The sequence below is a fragment of the Eufriesea mexicana genome, unplaced genomic scaffold, assembly GCF_001483705.2.
Source record: "Eufriesea mexicana isolate 0111107269 unplaced genomic scaffold, ASM148370v2 scaffold11454, whole genome shotgun sequence".
In the NCBI taxonomy this organism is placed as follows: Eukaryota; Metazoa; Arthropoda; class Insecta; order Hymenoptera; family Apidae; genus Eufriesea; species Eufriesea mexicana.
This window is the reverse complement of record NW_016919070.1, coordinates 187955-210421: the sequence shown is the minus strand read 5'-3', so window position 1 is coordinate 210421 and position 22467 is coordinate 187955. Positions and strand designations below refer to the sequence as shown.

At 37.3% G+C, this 22467-nt stretch overlaps 1 protein-coding gene across 1 annotated transcript; it reads left to right on the top strand.

The window, feature by feature from the left end:
• The first annotated feature begins 11910 nt into the window (after nt 1-11910).
• Nucleotides 11911-14886, top strand: LOC108553628 (uncharacterized). Its single transcript, XM_017908617.1, is given in 2 exon segments — nt 11911-13525; nt 13527-14886. Coding segments are annotated over 2 exon segments (2322 nt in total). The 5' UTR covers nt 11911-12563.
• The last annotated feature ends 7581 nt before the right edge of the window (nt 14887-22467 follow it).

Genomic DNA, 22467 nt, shown 5'->3' with positions numbered 1-22467 from the left:
ATTCAGTTACCAGTTCATCGTGAGGATAAGAATATTAATTTGTTAAATATTAATATTTTTATTGTTTCCATATACGGTAGAACAACCATTATCTGAATATTAACTATTTTAAACGTGGATTTCCTTTCTTACTGTGTGGAACATTTTTTACAATATTTTCTTACAGTAATTCTTACAGTATGAAATGAGCATCGCACGCATGAATATCTTACGTATAATGGCGTCAAAGAGGAGACTATGACACCGAGTATTAAAGCAAAACAAGAGTTGCTTTCATTACAAAAGTGGAAACAGTGTACGAAGTTAAATTTATAGAATATTATTTCAGATATTAAATTTCAACTATTTATCCATAAAAAATATTACACTTATATTATTATAATATTTATCGCTGCTAATATAATATTATAATGTGTATATTACACTTTGTTGTTTACTGTTGTCGCTAATGTTATTCTTTTTGTATATAAAATAATCACTAAAAGTAAATATTTCTCTATTAAAATATAATCATGTTACTCTATTAATTCAGATACTGAATATTCCACCGTATTTTTATTTATTTACTTAAGAATTAAGCGTAGTATAAATTAGAAATTAGAAATTAAGCGTAGAAATAATTTTTATATCACGTACTTACTAAAATACCTTCGAAGTAATTCAATCGATTGCACGTTCGTCTCATCCCTCCATATTTTCTCGTAATTTAGAAACATCCGTGCTTCGATGTAATATTGCAGAATAGACCGTCGAAAATCACAGAGAGACCTTGTATCCGTGCACCAAGATCGATGCGTTTACGATATCAAGGAACGAGTGTTCTATCGTCGCGGAAGCAGCGCTCTTTATTATTTCGACTATGAAAAAGCTTTCGTCCCGAGTTCCATTATTCCGACGTGACCTGCTATCACTCCACTTCATTGTCTTCTTCCTTTTTACCAAGAGTCCTTTCTTGTCCTCGTCGAATTTTTAATTCGAAAACTCGTACTCGCAACATAACCTCTTTCCAACGTTCGATTTGTCAATAATTTATTGGATCGAGATAAAACTGTTTCGATACTTACGTGTCTTTTGTTCCCTTCAAACACGTGATTTCTCATTACGTAATATTTGAAGATGAGTAACGAGAACACTGGCGTCCGAGTGGTAATTTTTGGCAATTGCGTGTCCCACATCGTGACTCACCTTTTGCATGAAACGTTGCGTAAATGGAACGCCTATTAGCGTTCCTTGCGATCGATTAATGGCCGCTCACGCATGTGATTATTCCTGAAGTTGGGAGATAAGTAGCATCGTATGATTCTAATAATACGACGAGATCATCTTTTCTTATTCTAGATGAGCATTGCAAGAACTGAGGGTAGTCCAGAATTTCGATATAATGTTTGGTTATGTTACGTATACATAACAGGTGTCACACAATTTTTATTAAAGGTTCACAAAAATTACAATAATTCTACTATTTTAATCTCTATGCAGTTGTGAATCGTGTCAATCATATTTCATTTGAATCTTTATGATTTTATGTGTGAGAATTTTATTATCTGTGGTTACCTTTCTATGTACAACTTTTATTAATCTGTTACGAATTCTATTTAAGGAATAGATCCCAGTTATGTTCTTTCATTAAACAAATTTATATGTACATTCTATACAGTCACTATCGTTTAATTCCGTTTCAATATTTCCTACGTATCCAGTCAATCGAAACAGCAAATGTTACATTTGTATACACATCTATACATATGCTGCAAGGAGCATTGTAGGGCATACGTTCTGTATATGTATTTTATGTGACAGCTTAAACACGGAATATTCATGTCATAACCTCGAAACACACGAATCGCGGCGTAGATTAAAGTAGTAAGTTAATAATAAAATCACTCGTTCATTTATTACTACATCACTTTACTTGACAAAATACTATCACAGCACGAACTTGTCACGAATGCACCGAATATTTCTCACATCGTTCAACGTACGTGATTCAATATGAATACTGGTTATATACAGACTTGAATACATTCGTTAAAACGTTGCCACCTGAAGATGGACTGATTGTCATTTGTCGTTCAGTGTCTGACTAGTGGCACCATTTGATTGTAAATTGTTTCATTTAATTTTGTATTCATTGCTACGTATATTTAGAATCGTATAATATATTTATGTCAATATGATTTTAACAACAATATATTTTGAATATTTGTAAACTTTTACAATTAGTGGCGACCAATGAGTGGCGACTAATAAATGGCGACCAATGATTGACGACCAATAATTTTCGACCAATCATTAACATTTAATTTAATACGTATAAATATATTTTTTATATTAATATATTTCTAATATCTTTAGAATTTTACAATCAAAATGAATCGTCTCAAATAAAATAATTTAATAAAACTGGACGATTGTATCTACGTTAGAAATTTGTATTGCCAACCTAAGATTTCTATAGTTTAATATTATAAATAATAAATTTAAATATTTGACTATATTAATTTAATTTTCCTTTAAAATGATGACTAGAGGTATCCTTCTTCTAATTTGAAACCAAATTTGTCAAAAAATAAATTAATTACGTACAACAAAAATATTTCGGAACTATCGATAATTCGATTCGTATATCGATTGAATCCAAGCGAGTAGACGTTAGACGAGACGGTTACACTGTAGCGTCTACTCTATATGAGTTTTATTATGACGCAGTTACCGGGTCGGTTAATTTCGAGCGTGTTTAAATTTTACATCCGCCTAAACCAACAAATATAACGTTCGTATAAACCCAAAAGGAACGAAAAGGGATAAGCAAACAACGTCGGGAAACAATCCAAGCACACGAAAAGTCAACAAGGATCAAGATTCGATAGCATCGTTCCGAGGAACCAACCAAACGCGACATTCGTGGTTGCGATAAACTGGATGCTTTATTCTCGCTGAGGACGTGTGCGAACCTGTGTGCGTGTGTGTATACACCTGTGCGGCATACATCGCTACAGTTGGTCGCGATCGAAAGTAAGCAAATTTCCCATAGGCCAGTGATCCTGCACTCGATTTTATCTTGGCAAACGATGTCGTTGGCGTTGGGCGACAAAGGACGTTCCAGTGAGGTTTTCATTGGCTGTGTCAAGTTTCGCGTTATGTACAGTCGGAAACTTTCGACGAAACTTTTGATGGAACATCGGAGTGGAATTTCTAGCCACACTGACTATGCTCTCATCGGCAGCCATGTTAATGCTTTGAACGTTGAAGTGATTCGCGATCTCACGAGGTAAGTAGCAGCCATGTTTAAAATTTTTATGTAAATTGTTCTATGCGAAGCCATTATGTAGAAGAAAATTGTAACGTTGTATTATTTTCTTTTCTTTATCTTATCAGTGATGATAATTTGGAATAAATATATAGAATAAGGGATTAAATTTTATTATAGAAAATTGAATCTTAGCAAAGAAAATAATTTTGCTATTTTTCTAGAACTTTCCGTTGGAAGCTGTTCCAATATGGAACTTGAAGGCAGGTTCGGCGTATTTAGAGCAGTTTATATGAACGAATTTTACTTGATATTTATACTTTTGATATAATAGAAGGATTAGATTTGAAGAGTAGATATGAATGTGTTAGTTTCATATAGCTTATTGTAAGTCTATTCAATACTACTTGTTTTCATATTAATATTAAAATATGTTGGCATATTTTCATCGCTTTAACTTGAATAACGGGTATGCAAGAATTATACTTTTGATATAACAATAAGAAACGATATTAAGATTTTTTAATAAGCAACTTATACAACACAAATGACACAAATAATTATGCATTAGAATAAACGAAGGTTGTAATTTTCTTATCTTACATTTCACTAACAAAACTAATTGTGAACACGGAATAAATTTTCATATTCGGTGATTGCATGATCGCTATGGTATGTGATAGGTCACGTCGATAATAATAAAAATATAAAATATAAAAAATAGTATTATAATTTATGGAAAAAAAATTTCGGAATTAGATATATTTAACGTAATAATCTATAAATAGTATTATGAACCACTATGGAAAATAACTAACGCACTAGTTTCCTGGTTCGGATGTTTAACCCGTGTACGTAAGTTCTATGTATATCTAAATGCCAGCGTAGTTCTGACATACATCTTAAGTGTTGCTATTTAGAAACATCATAATGTAATATGCCGGTGAACTGTGCCAATCATAATAATTTATTTTATTAATAACCACCTTGCAGAACGATGTTCAGATTTGAAAATGATCGACAATGGACCTGCTGTGATATGAGATAAAAATAAATGCTAGTAGAAGTGAAAGGCTGTCGATAAAAATTTTATAATATATTCTGCAAGAAATAAGTTAAATGACTACGAACTGGCTTCATGGAATCTTGTTCAGCCACAGTGTCAACTATGGTATTGGGTAAAAGAAGTTATGTTTAATTCAACAGGCTCGACCTTAGTAATCCTGTTACTAATCATGCAGAAATATAGTGACATACTTCTTATAGCAAAAAAGTAATACCACGTTTCTTTAATATATTTTTTGCAAAATATATATGTATTTTTCATCGATTTCTGTGGCATTAAGAATATTATTTCTCGCATCAGTAGGTCGACTTTTAAAATAAGTTTTTCTGATATGCATTCCTTTCTTTAGTTTTAATTAGCTTGTAGATATTTTTAAAATTATTGTAGGAATATTTAGGAATGAAAAAAATATTTTATTTACATGGAATTGATGTCATATTTATTACTAATTATTGTAACATACATTTGCTTAGTTCTCATCACTATTTTTGTGCGTTTTTTTCTTTAATTTTACTGTCAGTTTTTAAAATAATTTTTTTCTGATATGCATTCCTTTCTTTAGTTTTAATTAGCTTGTAGGAATTTTTAAAATTATTCTAGGAATATTTAGGAATGAAAAAAATATTTTATTTCCATGTAATTAATATGTTATATTTATTACTAATTATGGTAACATAAATTTGCTTAATTCTCGTCATTATTTTTGTGCAGTTTTCTCCTTTAATTTTATTGTTTATAAATATTTTCTTGATCATAATAGGAACGTTTATGAAAGGAAGTAAATTGTTTGATTTAGATGCGATTGATATATTTATTCCAAATTATTGTACCATAAATCTACTTAGCTGTCGTCACTCTCTATACTCGCAAATCATTCTGTTTCCGCTTTTCAATCATCGTATCCTTGCACCTACATAAACACGCCAACTTCCACTCGCTCAATCATCATGTACATGGAAATGAAATTCAGTGACTGACAATCAATGATAATATTAATTCAAACATATAGTTTTGCATATAAATTCATTTATTAAAGCCAGCTTTACATTATAACTAAATACATTTATTTAGAAATTTTACAGAGTTCAATTCCAGTAATTTATACAACCTGCAATTTCTATTACTAATACTGAGATTAAAGGATCATCAAAATTCTTGTAACATTAGGGCGACCTGAGAAATCATCCATGAGTGTAATTTGCTATTCCACTGCCATGAATTGAAATTATCTCAACAAATATTACTATATTTCATACAATAAGTGCAGGACCACATTTAGAAAATTCATTATGACTTTAGTATCTCTTCATCATTACAAAAAAATTAAAATCTTCCTCTAAATACCAAACACCCTCTCCAAAATCATTTTGTTACTAACTTTAATCCCTCACAAATATAATTAACCCTTTGCACTCTAGAGGTGAGCTTCAGTCACCATTTCATAAAATTTGGAAGATCGATATTAATTAATATATCAAATTTAATGTAATGTAACAGTGTGCGAAGTATGGAAGTCAAATAATTCTACAATTCTATTATTATACAATTTTTTATTTACTGCTGAAAAAAGTATCGTCAATATTTTCGTAGAGAATCTTTGAATTTCTACTCTTCTCTAGCCAAGAAATCGTCGAGTGCAAAGAGTTAATTACCAAATATATTTACCACAAATATAATTACGCTTGTATTCGAATAAAAGTCAACATTCATTGCACGAAAAGCAGCCAGATGTTTGGAATAATTCGAGAAGCAAGGAGTCTAAAACCCGTGATTTTATCTGTTCCAGTAGCCGCAGCATTAAGCACACATTGTACTTCTAGCTGGCAATAAATATTCTCCAACTCAAAACATCCTTTCCGCGTACGAGAATATGAAAAGTAACGCCCACGGTGCAGGCCGACCTGACCAAATTTATCCAAGGGATCCGCATTAATCCGCCACACACGAGTCGATGACTCGTTGCCGATGAAAGATGTCCGACAGTTGACGTTCAAGCTTCACCCTTGCGATGGGAACGCGCGACAGAGGTAACACAGGCGTCATGGCCGCCTATTCACTCGCGTGCATACCTGGTGCTCGGACGGGAGCATGCAGGAGCGCGGTAGCCGAACGATATTCGTGACACATCCCACGTGCTGGCATTCCCGCATCCTCTACCCATTGGATCCCGCGGGATTTATTTTAGGATCGGTGGTATGACGGCGGCGTGGGTTCACACGCCGTGCCGCGACGCAGCCGCGCTGAGGCCTCAGTGAATCCGCGGCTGGCTCGTACGCGAGTCGCACGGGGATCGAGCACACGCGATGCCTCGGCCCCGATAATCATCGATCGATCGATCCAACGAACGAACGAACGAGTCCGCGTGCCGTGCCCCGTTCTCGCGTTTGCACGTCGGATTCCAGAGACACCTTTCGATTCCACGTCGCCGCGACCCCTCCTCAGGAACATTGTCGTCGGTCAGCATGCTTCCTCCCTTGCTTTCGTGGAACTCGTCGTTGCTGGCTAGGTCCATTCCTTCGATCCATCCTAAGTTCTTCTCGTTCTTGTCTCGCTTTGATGCTTTCATGCTGAGGATCTGAACTGTTGATTGGGTAGGCCTGATCTCTTTTAGACTATGTCTCTCTTGTTTTTCTTGGAAGCTATCGTGGTTGTTGGCTAAGTTGATCCCTTGAGTTTTTCGAAGATGATGAACTCTATTTCTTGGAGTTGTTGGATTGTTTGTCGTCCTTTCTGTTTATGTGCTTTTTATGTTTATTTAAGCAACGTATTTGCATATCTGGGATTTTCTTTTAGATTAGGGAACGCCATCTTCTTTATCCTCTTTTGTTTCTTAGGAGAGACTTCGATGTAATTGTAGTTGGTTTACACTGAAGTTTCTTTCAAACTCGATTCTTTTGAAACATTATTGTTTTCTTTGTTTTCTCTCGATCCTCGTTCTTGTCTCCAAGGAACGTTGTATTCTTATTCGATTCTTTTGCTTTTTGCAAACACCATGTTCGATTTACTGGGCCACCCTCGTTCTTTCTGATAGATATTGCGATTTTCATCTGTCTTCGTATCTTCTAAGAAATATTGTCATTGATCGATTTGATTTCTTTTTCAAATCAAAGTTCTTTTCTTTGAGTAGTTTCATTTTCTCCCTTTTTTCAAGTGTAATATAATGATCCCCATCTTCCTTTCTTCATTTCAAAAAACATTGTTCCCATTATCCAATTTCATTCTTTCATTCCTTCAGAACAACTTGGTCTTCCTTGACTAGTTCAGTCCATTCGATCCCTCCAATTAGTGTCAATTATTACTGTCATCATCTTCATCTTCTTTTCAGGAACATTATTTTCTTCTGATTGCTTCCAGACAGTCTCGTCAACTTCGCCTTCTTCGCTCCTTTTAATTAACATTGCTGTCGTTTTCATCTTCCTCCATGTTCCCCAAGGAATAAGGTTTTAATTTCCTCATTTCTTCGTTACTTTTATTTCCTGCTTCCTAAATAACATTGTCATCTTTGTCTTCCTTTTCTCCTCCCAAGGAACACTGTTTTTATTCTCCTACATAACACTAAATCTACCAGGGCCGGCCAAATTAACCAGTGGATGGAAAAGGCAATTAAGAAAAATCATACAAGAAATGGAATAAGAGGAAATATTATATAAATCATATAACCAAGTGACCAAAGTGATGACATTGAGTATGGAATTTTAAATCAAGAGATTAAAAATAGTAATTTAATCTATGGTACATTTGGTATTAATTCTACTACACTTCCAAAATTACATTAACTGAAAGAGGCAATTAAGAAAAATCCTACAAGAAATGGAATAAGGGGAAATATTATACAAATCATGTGTAACCAAGTGACCAAAGTAATAACATTCAGTATGGAATTTTAAATCAGAGATTAAAAATAGTAATTTAATCTGTGGTAGGTTCAGTATTTATTCCATTACACTTCCAAAACAATGTCATCTGAAAAAAGCAATTAAGAGCAATCTAACAAGAAATGGAATAAGAGGAAATATCATACCAAATCACGCATCCATGTGACCAAAATCACAAGATTAAAAATAGTAATTTAATCTCTGGTAGGTTTAGCATTAATTCCACTACACTTCCAAAACAATGTCATCTTCACCAACCAGTTTCTCAGTCATTCCTTTCAGTTGACATCATCCCTGCGCCTTCTTCCCTTCCTTCCAAGAAATGCAATTATCTCCATTCCTTCATTTCGTCAAAACAATATCGTCATCTTCCCTCTACTCTTCCAAGAAATATCATCATCATTATCCAGCTTAATTCTTCCATCTTATCAAAACATTGTCATCATCCTCTAACTATACCATCTTCTCACCCGATCCTCCAAGCACAATCCCATCATTCCTCCCACTCAGCATCCCCTTCGTGATACCCCTCTCTATTTCACCCTGTCGTCGTTTTTCCATCAGAGGCACGTCGCCTTGTCTCGGTCCACCAGACTACTTGGTGACGTTTACTCAAACGCGGTTGGCCGTTTGTCAAGAATCGACGAGCATCGTGGCTGGCCCGCGTGGCATGGCGACGAGTTTTTCGTTCGGACGGGCCACCAGCTATGTCTTCCGAGATATTTTGAGATGTGTAGGTACAGTGGCTAGCGGGACGCCCCGATGGAAACCGGGACACCTTGGTCCTCTGCTCCGGTGGTTCGCTGTCTGAGGCGGGAAGTCAGTGTGGAAGAAGGGAGCCTCGTGGAAACTCGTCGTCCCTTTCGAGCCGCTCGTTTATTGATCTTCTGCCTCGACTCGTGGGCTATCGGGCCTCGTTGTTCCGGCCGCGATATTTGGTCAGCGATTGCGGAGAGATCGTTCGGTAACCGTGTGGCACTCCTTTCCAGGAACGCGTGGGCGTATTAAACGAGCACGGGCGTGAACGGGAAGAGGTATACCGGGCAGAGATCTCCGGCTGGAAAAATCTCGACGGCGAGCGGCGATTTCACGCGCGATTATTTATAACCGGCTGCTTGTAAACACGCGTACTTTGGCGTCCGCGAGAACCGCCCGCCATTTCTCGCGTCGCTCAGTACCGATGCACGGACCAACGGTGAACGGTTGCAACGTTCTTGCCAGACGGTCTATTTCAATGTCCTCGTCGCGCATCGTTTCGGTGGACGTGCTTCGATTATGCTTCTGACTTCGCCACTCGTTTTTCCCCGTTCTTCGTAGAACGGGCCGAGTTCGTGGAAGGAAGTTGTTGCTCGTGCCGGTTCAAGTTCTCGTTCCGCGGGCTCGAGTTCGACTTGTGAAAGTTTCGCTCCGAGTGGCAGTTGTGTTTTCCAATGGGATTCTATTGACGCAGTTCATCGAAGCGAGTTGCAATCGGTACACACCGTAGGTGTCGAAATGTAATCATTTGGCTGCTGGGACGATGAGTCGTGTCGTTAGGTCCATCGAAGTTTCAAGGGATGGTTCATTCGATCCATTTTGTAGTATCCGAAAATATGAAGAGCAATTGGGATATTTAATTTCGAGCGATTAGTGATTAGATTGGTGAAATGGACTTGTTGGAAAATATGTTGTTCTTTGGACTGAATATATTTAGGGTGTTTAACCCTTTGCACTTGATAAAATTTCGAAGATCGATATTAATTAACCCTTTGCACTCGACGATCTTTTCGTTAGAGAAACATAGTAATTCCAAGACTTTCTGCCATAAAATATTTATTTTATTGTATTTTCAAAATGGTAAATAAGAAGTGGAAATTAATTGTAAAACGTAGAATTATTTTATCTCCATATACCACGCGTTGTTGAAAAATTTTTAATTCCAGATATTGATTAACAATGATCTTTAGAATCTGATTAAATGGCGACTGAGAGGCACCTTTAGAGTGCAAAGCCATAATTTATGTTTCAATACTTGGGTATATAATTTGCAATAATAATTCTACATTATTATTCTCTATTTCTATGTATTTGAATATTTTTGTGAAGTATTAAGTATTTATTTATTATATATTATTAATTTGGAGATTTTTCCTATACAGAATTCTTTCAAATTTCTCCATGCCTAAGTTTGGACAATTTTTCATCGATTTCGATGAAAATTTTCTTTACTCCTAGAAATTTATCCTTCTATTAGACTTATTATTAAATCAGTGAAATTTAATCTATCGAAAGGGTTAAGATGTCAATTTTAATATAATTTAATGATGCGTGAAATATCGAAATCATATAATTCCATATATTAATTATTACACTATGTCTTATTTACTGCTCAGAAAAATATCGTCAGCTTTATTCCAGATAATCTTTGAACTCCTATTCTTCTTTAACCAAAAAGTCATCGAGTGCAATTGTTAATTATTCTTATATGCAGCATACGTAACGTGATTCTTGTTCGCAGAGGTTACATCAGGTAGTAAAGTTTGTGGAAGTATTAAGAAAGTTTCCAGCTATTTGTACCACGTAATAAAATCCAAAAATAATTTATGACCATTGTATTTTTATGTCTGCGAAACTTCCAAGACAGTCGCTTTCTAACATCGCGTTTACAGTATTTGAAAATATCTACATACATTCCGAAGCTCAGTTTCTAAATTATTTGGGATGTAACTCGTAACTCTAAATTTGTCGAAATTCGAACGTAGTCACTTTCTAACACGAATTTCGCAACATTTCGTACGAATTTCGAAATAAAATAAAAATATAAGTTACCTTTTGTCCTCTACGTTGTCACCACTGTCAGTCGATGCGTATGCTGCATATGAGAGAATGCAAATAGTACCGGTTACATTCAGCAAAATTTTAAAACGGTGGTTTTCTAACGCAATTACCCAATAGTTAAAAATATTCAAAGAAATTTCGAAATTTTCTTCTGACCTACTTCCATCTCCCAGAGTATCAGTTCCTCAGCACCCAGCAGACTTAGCATTCCCCTGTGAGTAAATATTCCACCCGTTAGGAGACTCTCTAACCACCTTCGAATATTCTTAATGGGACTCATCCGTTGGCTTTTTCTCTCATGTCCCGCGGTTAGATCTCCACGGTAGCCTATTATCTCCACACAGTCGTGTTACCTGTTCGTCCAAAGGCAAAGAACCCCCCTCGTCTTACTCTTTGCTCTCCCTAGCAGCGAGGGAAAAACCCCGCGGAGCGGATCCGTGAATAATAAACGCAAACATAGCGAAACGGAATAGCGAAACGGTATGAAGCCGCTTCGGAAACATCCCGAAGTGAAACTCTCCCGATTCTGACAGGCTGCCAAGCTTCTGAGGTCGAGTTACGTAACGCCCGCCCGATTCTCCGTCGAACAATAATTCTCGATCTTGTTTTACGCGCGGCGGATATCATGCTGGCCGCGTCTCACCGGAGTAACCTGCGAGTCGGAACGTGGTCCGGTGAACAAGCAAACGCGAATGTGGAACGATGCTCGATAGCTCGATCCTCGATGTATCGGTCGATCGATTAACCGGATCGGGAGTAAACAGCGAGTGAGCATACTAGTGCGAGTCTAGTGTGAGAATAGTCTGAATGAACGTTTTCTCGTGAGACAGAATAACTTTTTGTGACTTTTTCAAGTAAGATCGTTGAGCAATTTGGAATTACATTTGAAATAATCGTCGAGTGAACATCGAATGTGTTTGCAAGATTGAAAATAGTGGTGACTATTAGTTGTACATTTTTGGGCAAGTTCGCGTACTTGTCCGAAGTTTACAGGAAGGATCGACGCGATAAATGTCCAAATGAACGTCTCAATATTGATATTCGTGGAAATAACACTGTTACGCCTTTTGTAAATCGAAGTTGATGCTCGAGAATAACGCCGGCAGACTTTTTGCTGAAGTCTAGATATCGATCTTGATATCCCCGTGAATATCCCTCGTCGGGGGGAATAAATCATTCGTTTTGACAGCTCGAATCGTACCGATCTTCTGTGACGCGATAAACCTTTATGCCCCGAAGTTTAAAATCGGAGGAAAATTACATTTAAATTCCACCGCAGACCCCGACCAACGTTGAAGTAAAAATAAACGGATAAATATCGTTGGAAATAAACGAATCGAGAACCCGTTAACGAGTAATACGATAATTTCCTCGGTGTATATGAAAAAGCGTGCAACACGAGTTTACCGGATTCAAACGTCAGGCTGATCGCTTCGCTGAAATCGTTAAGGTGCCCCTAAAGTTTATGGTGGCCCCCGTAGCCAGGAGGTGATCGAACCCTGAGCAAGAACGAAAACCGCCTCGGCGTGTGCACGGGAGCGCGAGAACCGGAAACATGAAGAACGCTCACCCGATTATAACAGCCACGTCGTCGAGCCTGGTCAATCCGGATTCTTCGTCTTCCAATGAACCTACGGAACCGATCATCAGATTGAAGCTGGACAAGCCGCTGCACTGGGAGTGGGAGCTGACCACGTCCGCGGACACGCTTCCTGTCATCCAGCTGCTGGACAAGGATGGTCGTCTGCTGGTCGAGACGACTGGACGAACGGCTCAGCGGGCCAGAGGCTCGTTTCGAGAGGGTCTCAAGTCGCACGAGGAGTTCCCTACAAGTAGATCGGCCAGCGAGAAGCCCTCCACCGTTTCTTCCTCCTTCTCTTCATCATCCGCACCCAGTCCGACTGTCCAGCTTCCGGTCCAGGGTAACCGAAACTTCGACGGCTTCAGCACGAAGTTCGGGTCTTGTCAGTTCGGCTACGCGCCAAGGAAATCTAGGAGCGAGGTGACGGTGAAGGAGAGAGAGAAGAAGGGGAAGCAAAGACATTCCGGTGGCTCGGAGAACAGCTCGAAGCAGAACGAGGAAACGAAAACGAGCTCGAAGAAATATTCGACCGGCGATTACCTGCGGCAGCAGATCATAGACGATCTTAGAAGAAGGAACACCGCTGGCAAGAGTCCCGAGGAGATCGCGAAGGAGAGGTGCAAGAAGGTGAAGGCCTACCTGAGGAGCCAGAGCGAGATTCTGCCGAGGTTGGTCCACGTGGAGGAGGTAGAGCGTGGCGAGGAATCGAGGTCGAAGGTTAACGGGACGGAGGACGAGGTCCGAAGTCAGAGGATCAAAGATGGCCTGACTCGCCTTCGACAGGCTATCAGAGACGAAGACGAGAGAAGACGAGAATCTGGAAACGCGAATGGAGGACGTAACGATCTTGCAGAATGCAACTCGATACGCGATAATGCTAGCGAGGAGAACTCGAAGCGGAAAGACGACGATGACAGTCGGAAGATCAGGAACGAGGAATTGGAAAGAGTTTGAAAGAGTGAGATCGTTCCTTCAGAGGAAGATCCAGCAGAGGATGGAGCTGGAACGATCGCGGAGTTCGAGTCGATGCGAGGCTCAAGCGCGATCGGGGGCCGGGATTCAGAAAAGGTACTCGGATTACAGGCAGCCTGAGGATCCACGAGGTTATCGCACCCGAAAGGTGCGCAGCGAGACGAGCATCATCAGGTTCGATCCGGAGATTCTTCAGAAGGACAGGCAGAAAGCAGGCAGGCAGGTCGAGAGGGAGAGATCGTCGAGGGCCGACAGGTCGCGTTCCAAGGATTCGTTCGGGCAAAAAGCGTGCCGGCGTTCCAGGAGCGAGACGATCCTCGAGGCCGCGGAAACGACTGGGACGAATCGTCGACAGGGCTCCCAAACGAGGGAGCCCACCGAGAAACGGAAACTCTACCGAAAAACGAGGAGCGACGTGTTGCTGGGCCAGATGGGAGGCAGCCTGGACTCGGAGCAGGAGAATCCTCCGAGGCGTGTCAAGAGTCAGGACACTGTGGACGAGTCCTGGCAAGAATACAAGGAGAGGAAGAAGCACGAGAGGCTGCACCGTGAGTCAGAGACTAGGGAAGTGAAGGAAGAGGATTTCATGAGCAAACCTAGGTGGAAGGACTTGCAGGCTGACCTGTGCTCTTTCAGAAACTGTAAGATCTGTCAAAACCTTCAGAACTGCGTGAATCCTCTTCGAAAACGCTCGGGTAGCATCGAGAAGCAGGTGGTTTTGAAGGATAGAGTAGCCAACGACTCGTCCAACGTGGTCGCCAACGATTCCACAAATGATAGACCCAGTACCAGTCTGCAGGAGAATTACTTGGTCGTCGATAGGGAGCCCGAGGTGTCAAAGAACCTTATACTGGCGAAGGTTCAGGGCAAGACCCACGAGACAGACTCGTCCAACGTGAATTCTCCGGACTGTGGCTACAATACGATTCCTAAGAAGACTTTTAATGATTACAAGGAGTTGTACACTTGTTCCAACGTGAAGAAGAGCGACACGTTTAAGATTGTGGATGGCAGTGAAGGGATTGGAGAGGACGTGGAAGCAAATGGCTCGAAGGAAGAGCCGGTTGGGGCAACAGTTGACAGTTTCGAGCCTCAGAGTGGAGAAGGTGTTTTGATGAACAAGTCGAACGAGGATATCGCTAGGGACTATTTTAACAGAGTGTACGAGCTGTTGAAGAAGAGACAGGAGGAGGCGAGGAAGATAGCTGAGAGACAGGAAGTGGCGGGCTGCGACGATTCGTCGTCATCTAATTACACGGAGAAAGTGCAAAAGAGGAGGCCCCGACGCAGGAAGAAGGAAAGGAACACGCAAGGTAAGAAATGAACTGCTTTGAAGCTTTGTCGTTCTGTTTGTCATGCGAAAGCGTGTTGCGAAATCTGAAAGATGCTTTGACGTGACGGAACTCAATGTGCTGAAAATAACGAATGGGTTCTTCGTTTTTGTGCCACGTCGTACTTGTTTTCCTTTAAAATTCGTACAGAATACAATGTTCATTTCATTTCAAATTTTTCTCTCTCGTTATCTTCTTATTTAGGAATATTTCTTCATTAATGTCAAAATATCGTATTACAAGAATTTCTTTAGGATATGAAATAGATAATTTTCAATTTTATTTTAATATTACACGCTATATAAGGGAATATTAAATTCTTCTGTTTTTCCTATGGTAGTGAGCTTCTTTGAACTGAACAAAATTTCGCATGATTTCGGTATAACCACAAAAATTATACCAGTTGAACTAAAATTGCATAGACAGTTTAATATAAATTATCACAATATGATAAAAATTTAATTAACGCTATCTGTATACCTATTTCTAAGAACACCTGTCAAATTGACAGGTAAAGGATGCCACGTGCCTTTTTTCGTTTAACGATTAATTTAATTTAAAAACAATTATATATTATATTAACAGTTTTAATATAAGTTAACTAAATCTGTTACCATCGTATAATTGGAGCAACCCTTCTGTCAAATTGATAGATGCTGTAAATCTAGTGTTAAAAGTAGAACAAGTCCTATTTAATTGCAAAGACTGAATTACCTGGCTAGAAATTAAAATCGCGAGAAGAATTATTTAATACAAAGGAGAACAAGGTCAGACAATTTTTCTGTGAATAAATCAATGGCTGAAATATCATACTCGAGCTGTCTTCTTTAAACGAAATGCTATATTTTTAATTCACGATTATAGTTCGTTGAAATGAATACAATGACCTACCGCATGATATCTTCTCATGCAATTACTACACGAATTAGACTCTCGAGAGTCAAATCAACGCGAATCGTTAACTGCACTCTTCATGGCTGTATCGACTAGCCGTATTGAATGATGCCAATTAGACTCTGATCTATAGACCTAATTCGTGTCATTCTTCTCTGCGAAATGATATTACGCGATGTGTCATCGTGCTCGCTATTACAATACCAAGTATATATTAAGAATTTTTGCTTCTGCAACGACCTAAAGTATACAATTGTTCCTGGAGAAATTAATTCCTCCTTCTGTTGTAAGGAGAACACAGAATCTCTCGTGTGGATAAAGAGTACAAGTAGTACCAAACTCTTCTTCCAAGGAGACAACGCAACAATGACATCTCTAAACAAACCCAACCACACCTTTCCGAACATTTTCCTCGGCAGACACTCGTAATAACTCACTCGACTAATTACACGGTTAATTAAACGTAACAAGTTTCTCTCGGCGACACAGAGGCGTCACGACGCTTTAACGTCGAACCTCGCGTTCGCAATTAGACAAAGGCCAAGAACCATAAAGCGAAATGGTCGTTTCGCGAGCAAATTCTTTCAAGACGGGGAATTTCGTGGATCTCCCGTCGAAGCGTTCGTAATTGTCTTCAAGCACGTGGTCCACGTTTTTCGTTAATGCGAAAACTTGCCTCTTCGAGCAGCTTTTCATCGCGATGCACGTATTTACGCCACGCTGGCACTCGTCGACGTTCCAGAAATATTCAGCATCGCGTTATGACCTAACTTTCTCGCGTTATATATCGGTCTCGCGCTTGTTAATATCGCCACGCGGACAATGTCGCCGCTAGATGTCTCGTGGTTGTTAATGGACGCGCCGGAGTCCGAGGAAGAACGTTGGGTCAATCGATGGCTCCCTCGTGTATTTTTGCGTCGCGGTTGCTGTAAATTTTCTTGGAAAACCTGTCTAGGATAATTCAATGCGAACAGTTTGCAAATAGTAGCGTAGGTTTTCTATATTTTTATTTTCTTTTTCGTTTTTTATTGGACGTTGTCGTTTAGGTTGGTTAGCGTAGAAGGATACGAGTTTGGAATTTAAAAGTCATTAGGGTTATTCAGTTTTATGGTTAAAAAGGAAAGAAAAGGTGAAAGGAAAAGGTACCGAGTTGTGTCACTGATATAGGAATTTGAAAGTTGCCAGAGTTATTTAGTTTGGTTTTTAAAGATGGAAGAAATGGGTATTTAGTTGTATCTTTTTATATTCATTAGTATAATGACTCATTTTTTTATTTTTATTAATGCTTCCTTAGCGAGATTTGAGAATGCGAGACTTGTGATAGTTTTAAATGGGATATGTGATACTGCACTTTGCTATTAGAGGGATAATACGTGAATATTGTAACAGAATTATGTGAAAATTATAATGGAATTATACTCGTATATAGAATTTTAACGTACATATAATGTATAAATAGTATAATGGAATTATATTTGGACTTGTATGTACAATTATATAATACATAGAGATATAACATGCATATAAATATCATAATGCAATTATAATAAATAGAGATACAACATGCATATAAATATCATAATGCAATTATGTCCGTAAATATATTTAAATATTATAATAGAATTACATTTTGCCTCCTATATACAATTATAATATACATATAAATATCATAATACAATTATGAATATTATAATAGAATTGTATATAGGCATAAAATAATAACATAATTATAATATATTAACAAAGTGCTACAAAAATAAATATATATGTAAATCTAAATGAAAATTTAAAAATATGTTCGAAATATGAAAGATAAAAATAAAAATATGTTTCGAATAAATTCCAAAATTTCGATTAATTTGTAATTAATTTGCTAAATGCATAAAAATAATTTTTGAATTCTTTATGTTATTCTATCTTTGCTTGCGAATTGGTCAATGAAAAAATGCAATAATATTATACTTGATTCTCAGAGAAAAGAGAAAAGAGAAATTGGAAAGAAGTTGAAATAAGGGCAATATTTGAATAGTAGAACTCGAGCTAATAAAGTACAAAGAAGTCCAGAAGGATTCTAAATTCTCCCATGTACCCGGGATGATTATACGACAAGAGATCGCGAACCCTGCTTTAGTATACAGTAGAATCCGTGGAATCAGTTTTTACTACGTGAAAAACAATCTTGTGATCCTGGTACGGAAATCCGAAGAAAAGAATCGGGCGATTCTAGACTCGACGTCATCTGAATCTGAAATGCTCAATGAGATTGTCCCCTCGAACTAAAAGTCACTGTTTGAATTAATAAAGAATATTGAACATTGTAGAAAGAGGCTTTAAAAATGGCTACTTAAATAAAAGAAAGGCATTTAATTAATATTTAGTTGTAAAAATATAAATCAATTTAATTTTATCATAATTATTTATATAATTAGTAAATAAAAATTTAATTCATATTGGTATATATATATAGCAATATTATAATGCTAAAATTTGATCCATAGCACAGTGTTTTATTATATAATAATAAAATTTTATTTCACCTATATATCAGTTATATTGGAATAAAATTTCATTCTCTTATATAACAATAATATAAAATTTTATTTATATATAATATAATAATAACACATAATAAATAAAATATTATAGTAATAGTATAGTATTAATACATACTAATAATACTGACCTTTAAATAATTCACTGCTTTTTAAATTAAAAAATTTAAATTATAAATTATGTCTTCAATTATATTTAAATAATTCACTGCTTTTTAAATTAAAAAATTGAAATTATAGATTATGTCTTCAATTATATTTAAATAATTCATTGGTTTTTAAATTAAAGAATTGAAATTATAAATTATGTATTTAATTATATTTAAATAATTCATTGGCTTTTAAATTAAAAAATTCAAATTATAAATTATGTATGTTATAAAGAGAATGGGAAATAGAAAAATAATCTTAAAAGGATAGAACGGTAAACAGAAAAATCCCTATTCTGTGTCGTTTATTCATGTGTGTTTGTCCATGCAGTTCTTCTCAGCAAATAATAAGAGTTCGAATAATAACCGAGTCGGTAGCATTGAAAACTTGGTCACGTCCACGTAGCTGGTTAGATATAGCGGACATTCAATTCTCATTGGAAATTGGATTACGCGCTCTTTGAAGCTTTTAGTGATTTCTCGAGCCGAGTATTTCAACCAAATGCCCAACGAAATAAAGGTCGGATTAAAGTGGCTTTTAAACGCTTGCTGACATTTCAGGCTACCGTTCGATAACGTCGCAAACGAATTTGCAACTTGCGAATAAACCGAGTATAAGCTACCCGTTGATTAACGATACTCTGACTAATTCGAGTATGAAGCAAAGCCTTGGGTTATGAATTATGCGAGTCGAAGATGACTGCTTGCAATTGTGGTAGAATTCAGTCAGATATTTCTGTAGTTTTCTACCACGGTATTCGAGCTTGTAGATATTTTTATTTTCATCTATTAATCTTATTACAATATAAAGTCAATATTATTATTGTTATATTTTGGAAATAATTTTTTTTTGTTGTGATGAAGGGTCCATTAAATATTTCTGTATTTCTTTTATCATACTATTCACTTTTGTAGATTCCATTTTTATTTTTATTTTCGTTTATTAATTTTTATACTAAATTAATTTTATTATTACTATGTTTGCGAATTAATTTTTTTTATTGTAATCAGAGGCCCATTAATTAATTAATTAATGAATATTTATAGTGCAATTTGCATATTGGAGTATTTAATTTTTCCGAAATTAAGTAGCGAATGAAATGTCGATCATTTACAAATTTAAAAGTCAGATTAATATCAAAACGTGTGATTAGGTAATATTAAGTAATTTTTTTATTATTTAAAGTTACGTTACAAAAATATTCGGATATTTAGAAAATTGAGCAAATAGTGACCGAGGATATAAAAATCGGAATTTTGTGTTTCACAGAATCCTTCAAATACGATAAATTTTATTCCACGTTAATATTTTCTGTTTGCACAATTTCAAAGGTATTTTTCTACCGAATGAAAAATAATTCAAGGTATCGTCATGCGAAATATTTGCGACGTTGTTTTCTTAATTGAAACCTACGGTAAACTCGTAGAGTCCTTTGTGGAACATGTTATAATTTCAAATAATGACTTCTTAGTCTGCAAGTAGGCACACAGAACAAAACTGCAGCGCGTGCAGTATTCTGCTTTGTTGAATAACCATTTGCGAGCACGAAACACGATCGTGATAAGCTTCGCTACGTGCAGGCTATTACATCATGATGAATGTGCATTATTTTTGGTGCTAACTGTACGTTAATCTCGCGGTAGTTTTGAATCAATGATCCTTTTTAGAAATAACCTGCATCCGGTGAAAGAGGAAAATAGGTTTTAAGATGAAAATGCTATTTTCACCTCAAGAATGGAGTAAAATGGAAAATTTCTCTTCTCTCGAGTAAATTGGAAGATCTTTATCGAATCTCGTGAAAACCTGTTACTGATACTGATTATTTAGAATTATATTAAACGAAGAAATAAAATATACCAGAATTATTATTTATTATTTCGAGGCAAAATTATTTTTATTATTTATGAATTCTTATATAAAAATGTCAGAAGAAGCAAATATTCCTCAAAAAATGAAAATAAAGTAAAAACTTACCATAAATTAGCTCTTTACATTTCCATGTAATTTAGAACCGGTATACATACGTGCTTACATTTTCAATATTAAATAATTTTTATTTAAAAATTCTGTCACACGTGCTTCAATTGAACTAATCAAACTTTACCCAAAAATATGTGGTTAGGTTCGTCAGAAGCTCGGTACCAGCATATAATTAACCTTCTTTAGCACCCTAACCTCAACTGCTCTATCCTTCCAACCCTCTGTAACTCTCGAAACTCATATCACACACTCGCTATAAACAGCCACATTCGCACCAAATTCTCATTACAGCATGAGCTACACACGTTGCACAGCGTGTTCGAAAATAATAACACACCTTATTATTTCCCTTCATCGAGATGATAAGGTGTTACCACTATCAGTTTCATCTAAACCTAATTTAAATATTTATCTTAACCCAGGATTACCCACGTGAGGGTTTATTACGTGTGTATCCAGGTAGGGGTCTAATGTTGCTAGTAACATGAAATATTTAATATCCAAATTTTCGTATATTGTAACCTGTAAATGTTACTTTTCATTGGGGGTCCATGTTACCATGGTACTCCTAACACTGGACCCTCATGCGAGTACACCTGGCATTGAACCCCCACGTTGGTAATTCCAGGTTAAACAGAAGTATAGCTCCCAATAATAGTAAAATTTTTCAAAAAATAGGGTAGGATAAGCTATGAGGATTCTCAACTTAAACCCTAAATCTACTCGTCACGTGATCAAAAGATCAGCAACGATTTAGTACCCAGTATCCCTATTGGATATGAATTCACACACTTCAACTCAGTTAGGAATCACAGATTTCAAATAAAAGCACGCGTGGTAACACTTGCATGATGCCAGAAAAGAGAAAGAAGTATATATATATGTAGGGGGTGGCTCTCCCCCACGGTCATTGAAGTCTGGTTTCGCAGGAACCCTCGATGTCATGGTGATGCTAAAAGGGATGAAAGGAAAAGGAAAACATGAGCATTTCGTCCTGGGCCTACCAGTGGTTTCGTCAGTAAGGCTCACTAGCAGACCCTGCCTTAGACCAGGGTACTTAGGTGGCATAGGAACCTGTATTTATGGGAGTCGAGGATTCACCTTGAAGTTAGATTCCATCTAGTGGCGAGGTTGAGAATGATGATCGGTACATATATATATATATTATGAAAACAAGAGAATACGTAGCATCAATTGAGGGGAAATTAGGAAACTCAATAATCCCAAACTGTCCATTACCCTCGCGATTGAATTTTGGAGAAATTTTGACAGGTTGTAAGTCCATCTCACGATCTCCTTATGTTGCTCGTTAAATTAATATCGGACAACTATTTCAATTATCACGAGCAAAAGGAAGATCTCGGCTGGAGTCAAACGTTAGACTCTGGTACGACGATAGGAATCGATTTGACGCTTTTCGTAGAACTGCTCTCTTGGAAGCTCGATTGGTAGACTCGAACTGTTCTCCTTGAAGTTTCGTTTCGAAGTGTCCTCCTCGATTTCCCGAAGATCGGTCTTAGGAGAAATCGGGAGCTCGCCAAATATTATTGGCTAATTGGACCAAGAGCGTTCCCTTGGTCCGCAAATCGGTCACCTTGAAGGAAGGGAAGGTCCTCCCAGACGAAGACGGTGGTGGAGGGAACCCTCTCCTTCAAGGTGAGGTACGCGGGGTCCACCCTTGCGCTGGTGACCCCATCCGCCGTTTATGACCCCTCTTTAGGGCCTGAGGATCGCAACGTGTGCGGACCGCGTGGAGCCCTCAGGCCTATTGTCAGCCAAGTCTTAAGTGTTTCTAATTACTAAACTAACTAACTTACTAAACTAATTTCGTTAAATTAGGGTTTCACGGATTCTCTTGTTCCGCGACGCGAGAAGTCATAATAAAAGAGAAGGTTTTCAAACACGCAGAAGGCATGGATAGGAAAATTCCGATGCCGAATTGTTTTGGCTCTAACGACCTGGCTATTGGAAGATCGTAAGGGTGTCTTCCTTGTTCCA